At 46.4% G+C, this 13,842-nt stretch overlaps 1 protein-coding gene across 2 annotated transcripts; it reads left to right on the top strand.

Annotated features, from left to right (window-relative positions):
• The first annotated feature begins 41 nt into the window (after positions 1-41).
• LOC105485662 (BAG cochaperone 1) lies at positions 42-10,702 on the top strand. 2 transcript variants are annotated; one of them, XM_071077918.1, is made up of 8 exons: positions 42-560; positions 1,933-2,061; positions 3,900-3,982; positions 6,035-6,148; positions 8,509-8,616; positions 9,128-9,216; positions 9,797-9,859; positions 10,420-10,702. In XM_071077918.1, the coding sequence occupies exons 1-7, from the start codon at positions 323-325 to the stop codon at positions 9,828-9,830; spliced, it is 795 nt and encodes a 264-aa protein (XP_070934019.1). In that variant the 5' UTR covers positions 42-322; the 3' UTR covers positions 9,831-9,859; positions 10,420-10,702. The 2 variants fall into 2 exon arrangements, with proteins under 2 accessions (XP_070934019.1, XP_011746295.2); XM_011747993.3 differs by lacking the exon at positions 9,128-9,216.
• The last annotated feature ends 3,140 nt before the right edge of the window (positions 10,703-13,842 follow it).

The raw sequence follows: 13,842 nt of genomic DNA, 5'->3' as shown, positions 1-13,842 counted from the left end.
ATAGGGCGAGGGCGGGGCCGGCAGGGCGGGGCGGGGCTGGGAAGCAGTAGGGCGGGGTTGTAAGACGCCGCGCTCAGCTACCATCGCTGGGCGGTCAACAAGCGCGGGCCTGGCTCAACGCGGCGGGGCGAGGAGACCACGAGGCGACCGGGAGCGGCTGGGCTCTCGGCTGCGCGCCCTTCGGCCAGGCCGGGAGCCGCGCCAGTCGGAGCCCCCGGCCCAGCGTGGCCCGCCTCCCTCTCGGCGTCCACCTGTCCGGGGTGCTGCCAGCGGGCATGACCGACCCACCAGGGGCGCCGCCGCCGGCGCTCGCAGGCCGCGGATGAAGAAGAAGACCCGGCGCCGCTCGACCCGGAGCGAGGAATTGACCCGGAGCGAGGAGTTGACCCTGAGTGAGGAGGCGACGCGGAGCGAAGAGGCGACCCAGAGTGAGGAGGCGACTCGGAGCGAAGAGATGAATCGGAGCCAGGAGGTGACCCCGGACGAGGAGGCGACCCAGAGCGAGGAGGTGACCAGGGAGGAAATGGCGGCACCTGGGCTCACCGTGACTGTCACCCACAGTGAGTGTCGGGCGCCGGGTGGGCTCCTTGCTGGCCCCGAAAGCCCGGCGGGGTCTGTGGGTTTAGTCACGTGTTCTCCAGAAGCGTGTGACCTTGCGCTTGTCCTGGCGTCCGGAAGCGTGGGTTCTTGGTTGTGTCCGTGGAACTGTCTTTTGTATACTTTTCCATGTGGCCGGTGTATTTTGTCTCTGGCCATTTGTGCGATCCTGGGTGTTCGAGCTTGTCCGCGCTTTACGTCGTGGGCCTGGTTGTGTTTGTGTGCCCGCGCAGTTATTGTGGTCTTTGTGTCAGGCATATATTTGGCCATGTGGTCTACGACTGCTCCGTGTGTAATGAGTCAGAACTTCGTGCCTGCCGGGGTGCTCCTTATCTGCTGAGTGCCTTCTCCGTGTGCGCCACTTGAGTTGGCTGTGGGTCTAAGCGTTGTACTCTGGGCATCCTTTGGGTCTGCCTACTGTTGGAGTTGACACACAACCAAATGAAGTCAGTACACCGGAGAGCTAAGTCCATGAGGTTTCCCCAGAACCAGCTAGGGGAGGCTCAAGGGTCTGGGAATCTGGAGACCCGGATTCTAGATCCTGCAGTTTAGAGTGACCTTGGGATGGACGGCTTCTTTCTAAGAATCCAGTTTCTCCTCTGTGAAGTAGATTTGGTAACCCTGGCTCCCGCTGACCTCACGGAGCTGTTGGGGGAACCGAACCTTGGTGTAATGTACTGGACACAGGCTCCCTCCTTATTGTCCACATCCCTGGAAAAGAACTGGCGTCTCTTCTTCAGAAAGAAAGGCTCTGCTGTTCGTATTCATTTGTCTGTCTGCTTAGCACCAATCATGGATGCACTCAAGTGTGTCCAGTGGGAGAGACAGAGGAAAGCAGTCACTTGCCCGTTACAGCAAGCGAGACGAGACCAGTACAATACAGGGTACAAGGCAGTCAGGCCACAGGAAGCAGATGGCTTGTGATGAAAAAGGTGGGCTTGGGAATCAGCTAGATCTGATGTCAAGTTCTGATTCCAACAGTTGGGTCTCCATAGGCAGGCCTTAACTTGCCTGAGGTCACAGTTTGCTCATCTGTGAAATAAGTAATAGGTAGATCTACTTCGTGGGGTTTTTCTGAGGATTAAATTTGATTATGCATGAAATGCTTAAAATGTTAGCTGATATCATTCATATTGTTAGTTATTATAATAGAGGAAACAGAGATCCTTGAGGAGGTCACCAGAGGAAAGCTGGGTGGCATGGGGGCAGGCTTTGTGGAGTAGGTGGCATATGAGCTGGGCCTTGAAGGCTGGGTAAATAAATGTAATGAAGTGTCACCCTCTGTTGGTTTATGTGAAAGAATCATCTTTGTCAAATGCTTTTCTTTCTCCCCAGGCAATGAGAAGCACGACCTTCATGTTACCCCGCAGCAGGGCAGCAGTGAACCAGTTGTCCAAGACCTGGCCCAGGTTGTTGAAGAGGCCATAGGGGTTCCACAGTCTTTTCAGAAACTCATATTTAAGGGTAGGCATTTCTTTTTCTTTTTTTCTTTTTTTTTTTTTGGAGACAAAGTTTCACTCTTGTCGCCCAGGCTGGAGTGCAATGGCACGATCTAGGCTCACTGCAACCTCCGCCTCCCGGGTTCAAGTGATTCTCCTGCCTCAGCCTCTCGAGTAGCTGGGATTACAGGTGCCCACCACCATGCCTGGCTAATTTTTGTATTTTTAGTAGAGACGGAGTTTCACCATGTTGGCCAGGCTGGTCTCGAATTCCTGGTCTCAGGTGATCCACCCACCTCGGCCTTCCAAAGTGTTGGGATTACAGGTGTGAGCCACTGCGCCCGGCCAAGGGTAAGCATTTCTTTTCCAGCTTTTCCTTATGGCCAAGCGACAGTTTTAAAACTGCTTAACTTTTCCTAATAGTCACTCTGTTTTCAAACTGGGACAATTTTTATTTATTTGTTTATTCATTCAGTTCTTCAACAGATATTTATTGAGGACCTGCTAGGTACTGGACACTTTCAAACATCTGGACAGGTGTCAGATTTGAAGTCTTATGATGATGGCAGAAATCTCACCATTTTTGATGAAGCTCATGGGCAGTCTTCCCTGGCTAGGTTAGATCATCTTCCCATTATATGTTACCATGGTACTCCCTGTTGTTTTTGCATCACTTCTATGAAATTACTATTAAATAATCATTTTCTTAGTTGCTTAACATCTGATTTCTCTGTTAGAATAATAGCCTCCGTGAGGGGGGAGATACTGCTGTGTTTCCAGTGCCTCACATTGTTCTGACTCAAAGGAGGTTTTGAACAAACTTACTGGGAACCTGGATGTGGCGGGCTCAGTGGATGGATGATGCTCATTTCTGCCAGGACCCACACCCTCCTGGCCCCTGTCCCTTGTCTTCCCACTACCCTGAGAATCCATTATTCTGGTATCCACTGGGGAAAGACTTATCCCATTGGGTGTCAGTCATTATAAATAATTTAATAATAGGAGGCATTTTATTTATATTTTGTAATGTAACATATTATCTTTAATTTTTAAAAATATTTTATTTCTGAATTATAAACACAATAGAAATTCATGTTTCAAAATAGAGGAATGCTTGAAAAAGAAAATGTTCCCCTGGATAAAACCCCTCAATAACACCGGGTCATCAGCATTCATTGTGGCATTGGAGTTTCCTGCAAAAAATGAGCTTTAATGCCTATTGTAGACTGTAATGCCTACTGAAGACTTTAAAGTCTTCTGTAGTGTGGTTCATCAGCCCCCGATGCCTGAATATTTGGCTCTTTCCAGTTTCTCACTAATATGAAAAGGTTGCACTGAATATTATTGTATAGTAGTTACTGTGGAGTCACATGTCCAGTTATTTGTTTAGGATGAATATGTAGAAATGAAATTACTTGGCCGGGCGCGGTGGCTCAAGCCTGTAATCCCAGCACTTTGGGAGGCCGAGACGGGCAGATCACGAGGTCAGGAGATGGAGACCATCCTGGCTAACACAATGAAACCCCGTCTCCACTAAAAATACAAAAAAATTAGCCGGGCGTAGTGGCGGCGCCTGTAGTCCCAGCTACTCGGGAGGCTGAGGCAGGAGAATGGCGTGAACCCGGGAGGCGGTGCTTGCAGTGAGCCGAGATCGCGCCACTGCACTCCAGCCTGGGCGACAGAGCGAGACTCCGCCTCAAAAAAAAAAAAAAAAAAAAAAAAAGAAATTACTGGGTCATGGCACCCTCTAAAAAGATACCAATTCTCATTAGTGAACACACATCTATTTCCTGTATCCTGCTGAAATTTATTTTCAGTGTGGTACAATTATTACAAGTTGGCCTACCTTTCTCCTCGTTTTAGGAAAATCCCTGAAGGAAATGGAAACACCATTGTCAGCACTTGGAATACAAGATGGTTGCCGGGTCATGTTAATTGGAAAAAAGGTAAATTGCTTTTTCCATCAGAAATCCTCAGAATCAAATGATTGAAGTCTTTTATACAGGTTTCGGTTTAGAAGACCAAATTGGGGACCCAGATTCTGCATTGATAAAACCCTTCTCTAAACAAATACAATCTTTATTTGTTTTACAGGATTACCAATTTTGTTGTTCTCATACCCTCCTGCTCCTGTTGATTAGAACTTTTGCTCTAGGAAATAGGAGTGGTTGTGCTGCCTTAATAATATGTTTTTTGTTTTGGTGGTAGAATCTGGGTCTGGTTAAAATGGTGCCTGGGACAGGTCTCATTCACTTGGAGTAGAATTAGCAAGAGTCTGGTGTTAAAATAAACTTGTAGATATTAAGAATAATCACTCTGTTCCAGTTCAGGAGCCTCTCCCTTTAACCAACCTTTTAACTAAAATCTCCCACAAGGGAAAACCTTTGACTGGAAAGAAAGGTTCAGACTAAGGAACTGAGGGGAAAAAAAGACAGATGAGGTCAGCAACCCTTAAGGTGATGAGAGGGCTGTGGCCAGCCCTGCATTGTGACACAGCGGAATTACTGAGCATATGAAGTTCCCTTGTTTTGAGTGAGGTGACTGAGTAGAGAGAGGGCAGAGATTCACAAAGTGAAGGCAAAGAAAATCTAATCCAGACTTGGAACTGCCTGGAGACTGGAACTCAGAACTTAGCTACAAAGAGGAATGAATAATTTGGGATAGCATAACTAAGCAGAAAGCTTCTAGACCTATCTGTCAAATGTTTACCTGAGAGAAGGGGGAAATATTCTAAATTTCTTGCTTCAGGGTCCGGGAGAATGGTGATGGGGAATAGGCAGAACCAAGGAGTCAAGTATGAAGAAACTATAGGACTTTTACTTGGAGCTGACACAGAGCTTATGGAGTGAAGTGTGAAGTCAAGGAGGGCACCATGGCACATACCCGTTGTCCCAGCAAGTCGGGAGTCTGAGACAGGAGGATCACTTCAGTCCAGGGGATTGAGGCTGCAGTGAGTTATGATCATGCCTGTAAACAGTCACTGCACTCCAACTTGGGCACCGTAGTGAGACTCTATCTCAAAAAAAGAAAAATCTGAACTTAAGTCTACTCTACCTCTTTTGGACTGTGTGATCTCATGTTACTTTACTACATTAAGCCTCAGTTTCATCATCTGTAAAACAGCAGTACTTCCCTGATGGAGTTGTGGTAAGGCTTAAAAAAATAATATAGGTAAGATGCTTAGGATAGTGTGTGGCATGTAGGAAGTGTTCAATAGAAGTATTCATCGTTGTTAACCAGCATCATGTTAAACAGGAGCGCTCAATTGGAGGCTGCCATTTAGGAATTCCCTTTAAAGGAATGGTAGAATTCCACCTGACTTGCCATTCTGGACTCCTCACAAGTGTTCACTGAAATGTGATTACCCTCCAGGCTTCAGTCTTGGTTGTTGATCAGTCTAGGGCTGAGACTGAATCTGGCAGTTGGATTGTCTCCATTCTCTGTACCCAAGCTGTCAGGGCCCACACCAGAATGTTTGCCTAACACCTGTCTAGTCTGGAGTCTTTGTAGATGGAAAACTTGATGTATAACCCTTTGACTTGACTTCCAAGAAGCAACAGAGTTAAAACCATTATTTCTAGGTGAGTGGTTTCGTGCAGTTGTGGTCAGGTATTTTTCCTGACAGAGGCTACTGTTCTTGTTGATTGCTTTTTCTTTTTGGGGGGGAGAGGGGGCAGTCTCGCTCTGTCACCCAGGCTGGAGTGCAGGTGCACGATCTCAGCTCACTACAACCTCCACGTCCCAGATTCAAACCATTCTCCTGCCTCAGCCTCCCGAGTAGCTGGGACTGCAGGCGCCTGCCACCATGCCCGGCTAATTTTTTTGTTTTTTTCAGTAGAGACAGTGTTTCACCATGTTGGCCAGGCTGGTCTCAAACTCCTGACCTTAAATGAGCTGCCCACCTCGGCCTCCCAAAGTGCTGGGATTACAGGCATGAGCCACCACACCCAGCCTGTTCTTAAAGACTGTTGGCTTTATTTTCTTCTTAAACATTTTAGAACAGTCCAGAGGAAGAGGTTGAACTAAAGAAGTTGAAACATTTGGAGAAGTCTGTGGAGAAGATAGCTGACCAGCTGGAAGAGTTGAATAAAGAGCTTACTGGAATACAGCAGGTAACTCTCTTCATGGACCTTGACTTTCTGCCTTCTATCAGAGCTTCCTGGATATAACTTGTGGTTACGGGGACAGGCTCTGCAGTCAGACTCCCTGGGTTCAGATCCTGGATTCACCCTTTCTCTTACTGAGAACAAGTTTATCTTTGCCTCAAGTTCCTCATCTGCAAAAAGGGAATAATGGTGACATTTCCCTCTTAGGATTGTTGGGAGCATTAAATAATGTAGATTGAGCTTGACACATACTAAGTGCTTTATAAGCATTTATTGTCATAGTTATTGTCAAACCCCAGCCAGCATCCATTTATGCTCACAGGAGAGCACCTGCCATGCTCAGATCATGAATTGTCTGAAATAGAACAAGTAGCTTCTCTCTCTCTGGGCTGTTGTAATGTGTTTGGCAAGGCAAATGACATTTTGTTGGTTCATAGAAGGTCCAAGTTAAACATGATAGTGGGGTTGGAGGGGGTCATCCTATTCAATTCCTTATATTAGAGATGGGGTACTGAAACCCAGTAAGGATTAGGACTAGCTCAAGACCACTTATTTATTTTTCCTTCTCATTGTGTAACATTAATTGGGGTGTGTTTTGGCTTTTTTTTTTTTTTTTTTTTTTGAGATGGAGTCTCACTCTGTCACCCAGGCTGGAGTGCAGTGGTGCAATCTCAGCGGCTCCCTGCAGCCTCTGCCTCCCAGGTTCAAGCGATTCTCCTGCCTCAGCCTCCCGAGTAACTGGGATTACAGGCGCCGCCTGCCACCACATCTGTCTGATTTTTTTGTATTTTTAGTAGAGATGGGGTTTTACCATGTTGGCCAGACTGTTCTCAAACTCCTGACCTCAAGTTATCTGCCCGCCTTGGCCTCCCAAAGTGCTGGGATTATAGGTGTGAGCCACCGTGCCCAGCCTGTATGTTTGTGTTTGCCCGGCCTATATGTTTGTGTTTTAATTACAGAATACATGCTGACTGTACAAAAGTTTTAAGTGCATGTATAGGCACTAATATGGAAAATAAAAATTGTCCATGAGGTCCCAACTCAGAGATAACCATTATCGAAGCCTGAAATATATTTTTCATCTTAAAAAAAATTGATATAATGTTATATACACTTTATAAACTATTTTTTTTTTGGATAAAAAATTAAACATTTTCGGCCGGGCGCTGTGGCTCAAGCCTGTAATCCCAGCACTTTGGGAGGCCGAGACGGGCGGATCACGAGTTCAGGAGATCGAGACCATCCTGGCTAACATGGTGAAACCCCGTCTCTACTAAAATACAAAAAAAATTAGCTGGGCGAGGTGGCGGGCGCCTGTACTCCCAGCTACTCGGGAGGCTGAGGCAGGAGAATGGCGTGAACCCGGGAGGCGGGGCTTGCAGTGAGCTGAGATCCGGCCACTGCACTCCAGCCTGGGCAACAGAGCTAGACTCCGTCTCAAAAATAAATAAATAAATAAATAAATAAACATTTTCCTATGATGGTATTTTTCAAAGCTTGCATGCATTTCATCTTGTATAAATGTATCATTTACCTAGCCAATTCTGTATTGTTCATTTAATACTATTTTTACCATTATGTGTAATGCTTCTTTGACTATCCTTGGACATAAATCTTTTTTGACCATTCCTGGTTTTTTTAGTAGAATAAATTCTTTGAGTTGGAATTGTTGGTTGATGTTTAAAGCTCTTGCTACATGTTGTGAAATCTGTATTTGTAGCTCTTGGCTGTGATAAACATCCTCAGAGATCCCTGCTATCCAACTCTTGTCACCAGCTAACTGGTCATTAGGCCAAGCTATGTAAGTGAACCATTAGACAATTTGATAAAAATAAGCACTGCTGCCATTCGTTAGCATGTGTCTGTGCCACAGGTTAGTGACACATGTACATATATTCCCTTTACCTCACAGTAACCCTCTAGGGTGTGAGTATCATAATCTTCATTTTTAAAATGAGGGTACTGAGACATGAATAGGCTAAGTAATTTGCTCAAGATCACAAGTTAGTAAATGGCAGTCAGTTTTCAAGCCTAGGCTTTGAAGACTCTAAGCCTGTGCTTTTAACATCTGCTTCTTGTGTACAGGATACATTTGTGATTGGGGGCTTCACTGGCACCAAGCCTCAGGAGGCATTCGCAGCCACAGTGGGTCATGCGAGGTAGAGCAGACTGCAACCTGATAGAATTCTTGGACTGGCCCACGGCCAGTCTTTTAAATTTTTCCAAGAGATGAAGTTGTGGATCTGAAATGTGGCCTGGCCTGCCAGGGCTATGTTGGACTCAGTGTGATCGCTTCAGTAGTATTGTGGCATGGAGTTTTCCATCAGCCTCAAAGAACCCTTGCAGTAATGCATTATTTCCCACAGGGTTTTCTGCCCAAGGATTTACAAGCTGAAGCTCTCTGCAAACTTGATAGGAGAGTAAAAGCCACAATAGAGCAGTTTATGAAGATCTTGGAGGAGATTGACACACTGGTAAGTAAATATTCAGCTGAGAAGAACTAGTTTTGTCTTTATTTCAGTCACATTCACTCTTCCAGTAATGTACTCTCCTATTGTCTGAGCAAACCCATCACTTGAGAATATTAAGCATCTGCTTTTGTGTGCCAATCACGTTGCTTGGTCCTGGGTGAATGCACAATGATAAGACAGTTCCTGCTTTCTAGGCACTCACAGCCCTCCAGTATAGGACTTTTATCATTTATACTTATGTTTGCCAGTAGCATCTGTAATCATCATGAAGCTGGGACCCAAGGAGTCCACGATCTCATGGTCAAGGAAACAGGTTTTCACTTTCTCTGATACTCATGTGACTGATAATTCTGCAGGCCTCATTACTTATAGAGGATTCAGCCAGACCCAGATCTTGTGAGGCTGCTGAAAATCGTTAACTCAGGGGTTCTCTTTTGCAGATGATAGTAATGATATCTCTAGCCTGATGCTTCATTCTTGAAGGTGAACTGCACTGTGTGTTTCTGTTGGCCAGGGAGGGTGTAAAGAAGCAGCAGCGCCGGGCGCAGTGGCTCACGCCTGTAATCTCAGCACTTTGGGAGGCCGAGGCGGGTGGATCACAAGGTCAGGAGATCGAGACCATCCTGGCTAACACGGTGAAACCCTGTCTCTACTAAAAACATAAAAAATTAGCCGGGCGTGGTGGCAGGCGTCTGTAGTCCCAGCTACTCGGGAGGCTGAGGCAGGAGAATGGCCTGAACCCAGGAGGCGGAGCTTGCAGTGAGCCAAGATTGCACCACTGCACTTCAGCCTGGACGACAGAGCAAGACTATGTCTCAAAAAAAAAAAAAAAAATAGCAGCAGCAGGCACTTTTCCTGTCACAATGAGCCCATGGTCTGGCCAGGGCAGAGTATCCATACATACGAAACAATAAAAAAACGAAGTCTGTGTTACAGATCAGTTCCTACGGGCCAGACGTTGAGAATACAGGGAGCTTTTATAGGGACAAGAGCCATGGGAAGGCAATATAGGATACAGACTCAGGGAAAGGGTTCCTGAAAATGGACATCTCGTTTACATTGGTGACCCGTGACCTGTTATATTGTGGGTGTTTCTTATGTGTTCTCATGTCATTTTCACTGAGGATTATTTGTTACATGTTTACTATTTACTAACTTGTATTATCAACTTACTCTTCCATAGATCCTGCCAGAAAATTTCAAAGACAGTAGATTGAAAAGGAAAGGCTTGGTAAAAAAGGTTCAGGTGAGTTGTGTAATAGTGCACCACAAGGCGTAATATGTTAGTGTGTAGGTATGCATGTTTATCTCTTCAGAGTCGGTAGTATAGCAGCATGGTGTGTGGTATGGGCCTGTTTTGGTTATTACTTATTTATCAACAGGAACCCTAAACGTCAGAGAAGAGCCCCGTATGTCCCTGTAATTATATATGAATTTAAACTGTTTAGGGAGGGAACTCACTGGAGAGCAGATAGGACTGACACGTTACACAATTCCTGGAGGCAGTATTCATGCATACATTGCTTCCTGCGATTGTTCAGGTGCTGTGCAGTGGCCTTGTGGCAAAGCTCCCTGCCTTTACCACCTTTTAGGGGATTGCTGGCTTGGAGCATGGTCAGAATGCTGGTCCTATGCTCCCTCCCTCCCCTTACCTTGGAACCCAGGCCAGTTGCCCATCTCCATTCATGCACAGTCTGTTTTGAGTCTCAGCCATGGGTTCCCCAGAATGGCTAAGCAAGGAGCCTTGTGTGGGCAGTGGTTGGCTATCCCTGGATGGGCCCTTACTGCCCTGTGTGTATTTTCTAGGCATTCCTAGCTGAGTGTGACGCAGTGGAGCAGAACATCTGCCAGGAGACAGAGCGGCTGCAGTCTACAAACTTTGCCCTGGCCGAGTGAGGTGTGGCAGAAAGAGGCTATGCTGCCCTGAAGAATGGCACCACCAGCTCTGCCGTCTCTGGAGCAGAATTTACCTGATTTCTTCAGGGCTGCTAGGGGCAACTGGCCATTTGCCAGTTTTCCTACTCTCACCCGGTTCTCAATGAAAAACAGTGTCTTTGTGATTTTGAGTAAAGCTCCTGTCTGTTTTCTCCTTCTGTCTCTGTGGTTGTGCTGTCCAGCAATCCACCTTTTCTGGAGAGGGCCACCTCTGCCCAAATTTTCCCAGGTGTTTGAACCTTTGGATGCTTTCTTTGGGCTGGTGAAAGCTCTAATTTGCCTTGGGCTAGTTTCAGGTTTATAGGCGGCCCCAGTCTTCAGATATATGAGGGCTTCTTTGCTCTTGTGATCACGTAGTCCCATAGCTGTAAAACCAGAATCACCAGGAGGTTGCACCTAGTCAGGAATGTTGGGAATGATCTAGAACAAGGTGTTTGGCACATAAGTAGACCACGTATCCCTCATTATGACCTAATTCCAGAACATCTGGCTGGGTTGTTGGTTTCTAGACTTTGTCCTCACCTCCCAGTGACCCTGACTAGCCGTAGGCTATGAGATATCAGGGGGCCGTTCCTTTGACGGAGCCTGTAGTTGATGCAAGGCTTCCTTGTCCCCAAGCAAGTCTTCAGAATGTTAGAACCCAGTGTTGACTAAGTCTGTGCTTGAAACTGGGCCAGAGCCATGGCTTAGGAAGCGCAAAGAGAAGGCACCAGAATGAATAAAGCAGGCAAATGGTGAAGCCAACCATAAACTTCTCAGGAGTGACATGTGCTTCCTTCAAAGGCATTTTTGTTAACCATATCCTTCTGAGTTCTATATTTCCTTCAAGGCTGTTCTGTCCATTTTGTGGACTGCCCCCCACCCCAACATTGTTATTAAAAAATTGAGGCCTGGCACAGTGGCTCATGCCTATAATCCCAGCACTTTGGGAGGCTGAGGTGGGCGGATTGCTTGAGGCCAGGAATTTGAGTCCAGCCCAGGCAACATAGCAAAACCCCATTCTGCTTAAAATAATAATAATAATAATAATTAACTCGGCGTAGTGGCATGTGCCTGTAATCCCAGCTACTGGGGAGGCTGAGGCATGAGAATAGTTTGAACCTGGGAGGTGGAGGTTGCTGTAAGCCGAGATTGTGCCACTGCACTCCAGCCTAGGTCACAGAATGAGACTCCATCTCAAAAAAAAAAAATACAGGTCAGGTGCAGTAGCTTCTTCCTGTAGTCCCAGCTACTTGGGAGGCTGAGGCTAGAGGATCACTTGAGCCCAGGAGTTTGAGTGTAGTCTGGGCAACATAGCAAGACCCCATCTCTAAAAATTTAATTAAGTAAAAGTAAATAAAAAGGGGGAAAAAAACACCGTTTATGTGCTCATCAAGTAGAAGAGTGTTTTGCTTTTTTTTTTTTTTTGATCATTTGATAAATCATTTCATGGCTCTAGTCATAATTTATGCTTAATAACATTGAGAGTAGCCTTTTGTGCTAGAACTCTACCTAAAATGATCAGTTGCTGTCACCCCATTCTTTAGCACAGTGCCCCGTAGACAGACTTCTAAAAGGCCACTCTGAGACCCACATCATTTGGCAGAGAGAGAGTCGTTGAAGTCTCAGCAATTTAGGACTGGGTGGGTTAAGACCTCAGACAAGGTGGTAGAGGTGGACTTGTGGACAAGGCTCGGCTCCCAGCCCACCGCACCCCAACTTTAATCAGTGCGGTTCACTATTGATCTATTTTTGTGTGATAGCTGTGTGGCATGGGCCATAACATTTGATGAGAAGTTACTGTATACCGAACTGCCGAACACTGTTCTAAATTGTTCATATATATTAGTCATTTAATTCTCACAAAACATCAGAAGTAGACAGATATCCTTATTTTAGAGATGAGGAAACCGAGAGAACTTAGGTCATTAGCTAAGGTTGTAGAGTAAGTGGCAAAGCCAAGACACAAAGCTGGGCGGTTTGGTTTCAGAGCCAGTGCTTTTCACCTCTACTGCTTCTCAACCAACACAGGGTTGCACAGGCCCATTCTCTGATTTTTTTCTTCTCCTCCTCTGCCTCTCCCTCTAGCTGCCACTTCTCTCTACTCTAGTTCATTTTCCATAGAGCAGCCCGAGGGATCATAAAGTGCAAATCTTGCCATGTCAGTCCCTGCTTGGAACCCTCCAATGGCTCACCATTTCTCTTTAAAGGCGAAAGTATTTACCCCATGCCTTCTGCCCTCTCATCTCAAGCCCCTCATTTGTTTGCTCTCTGCTGTCAGCCACTCTTCTTTTAGGTCCTCAGATGCACTGCACGCTCTCCTGCCTGGGGTCTTTGCACCTGCTACTGCCTCTGCTCGGACAGCTCCTCACCTTCCTTCCTCCAACCCCACCCATAGGTGACTTTTATTCATCAGAATTCAACTCACATGTCTCTTCCATGGAGAACCCTCACCTACTGTCTTGAGACCCTGTCAGGCCCCCAGGTAGGATCCTCTCTCGGCTTCCCATACATTTCTTTCACAGCATTTACATAGTCCATGATAGTTTACTTGTGGGATTATTTGGTTAATCTTTGCCTTTAACGCCAGGGTTCCTTGAGTGAAGGAGCTTCTTTGTCTTGGTAACAGCATTATTTCAAGCATATTGTCCTGTGTATAGTAAAACCTCAATAAATATTTGGAGAGCGAATGAATGTTGAATGCACACATCAATAGTGAAACTTCTATAGCTGCATATGGCCTCAGAATCTCTATCAGCATTGGAATTTACAGTCTTAACAGCCTTTATTGTCTTAAGGGTTGAGAAAAGAGGCCCTAAGGCATGGACTGCTGGGCAGATGTGATGGGTGATTGCACAGGCCCCACCCACACAGATCTGCTCATCCAAGGAGTTTCTGCCTGTGAAACTTCTCCTGTGAGAAGGGGAGAAAGCACCCCTTCTCAGTTGTCCACTTGCCTGGGACATGGCAAGTCCTGCCACAGGGAGAACAGATGGGAATGCGTGCTCCCACAAACTAATTGTTCAGCCTCGGGGCTTGAAAGGTTCTCCCACATTGTCTTTTTTTTTTCAAGATAGGGTCTTGCTCTCTTGCCCAGGCTAGAGTGCAGTGGCTTGATCTCTGCTCACTGCAACCTCTGCCTCCTGGGCTCAAGCGATCCTCCCGCCTCAGCCTCCCGAGTAACTGCGACCACAGGTGCGTGCCACCATGCCCGGCTAATTTTTTTTTTGTATTTTTGGCAGAGACAGGGTCTCGCCATGTTGGCCAGGCTGGTCTTGAACTCCTGAGCTCAAGCAATCTGTCTGTCTCGGCCTC

Source organism: Macaca nemestrina, chromosome 14, assembly GCF_043159975.1.
Source record: "Macaca nemestrina isolate mMacNem1 chromosome 14, mMacNem.hap1, whole genome shotgun sequence".
Classification (NCBI taxonomy): domain Eukaryota; kingdom Metazoa; phylum Chordata; class Mammalia; order Primates; family Cercopithecidae; genus Macaca; species Macaca nemestrina.
Note: the sequence above shows the minus strand (reverse complement) of the source record. Positions and strands in the feature narration are given on the sequence as shown.

What these genes read in the sequence shown, in the direction of transcription:
- LOC105485662 (XM_011747993.3), top strand. Translation starts at nt 323, where the DNA reads ATGAAGAAGAAGACCCGGCGCCGCTCGACCCGGAGCGAGGAATTGACC. An exon ending in CACCGTGACTGTCACCCACA is followed by an intron (nt 561 to 1,932) that starts GTGAGTGTCGGG and finishes CTTTCTCCCCAG; the next exon opens with GCAATGAGAAGCACGACCTT. An exon ending in TCAGAAACTCATATTTAAGG is followed by an intron (nt 2,062 to 3,899) that starts GTAGGCATTTCT and finishes TCCTCGTTTTAG; the next exon opens with GAAAATCCCTGAAGGAAATG.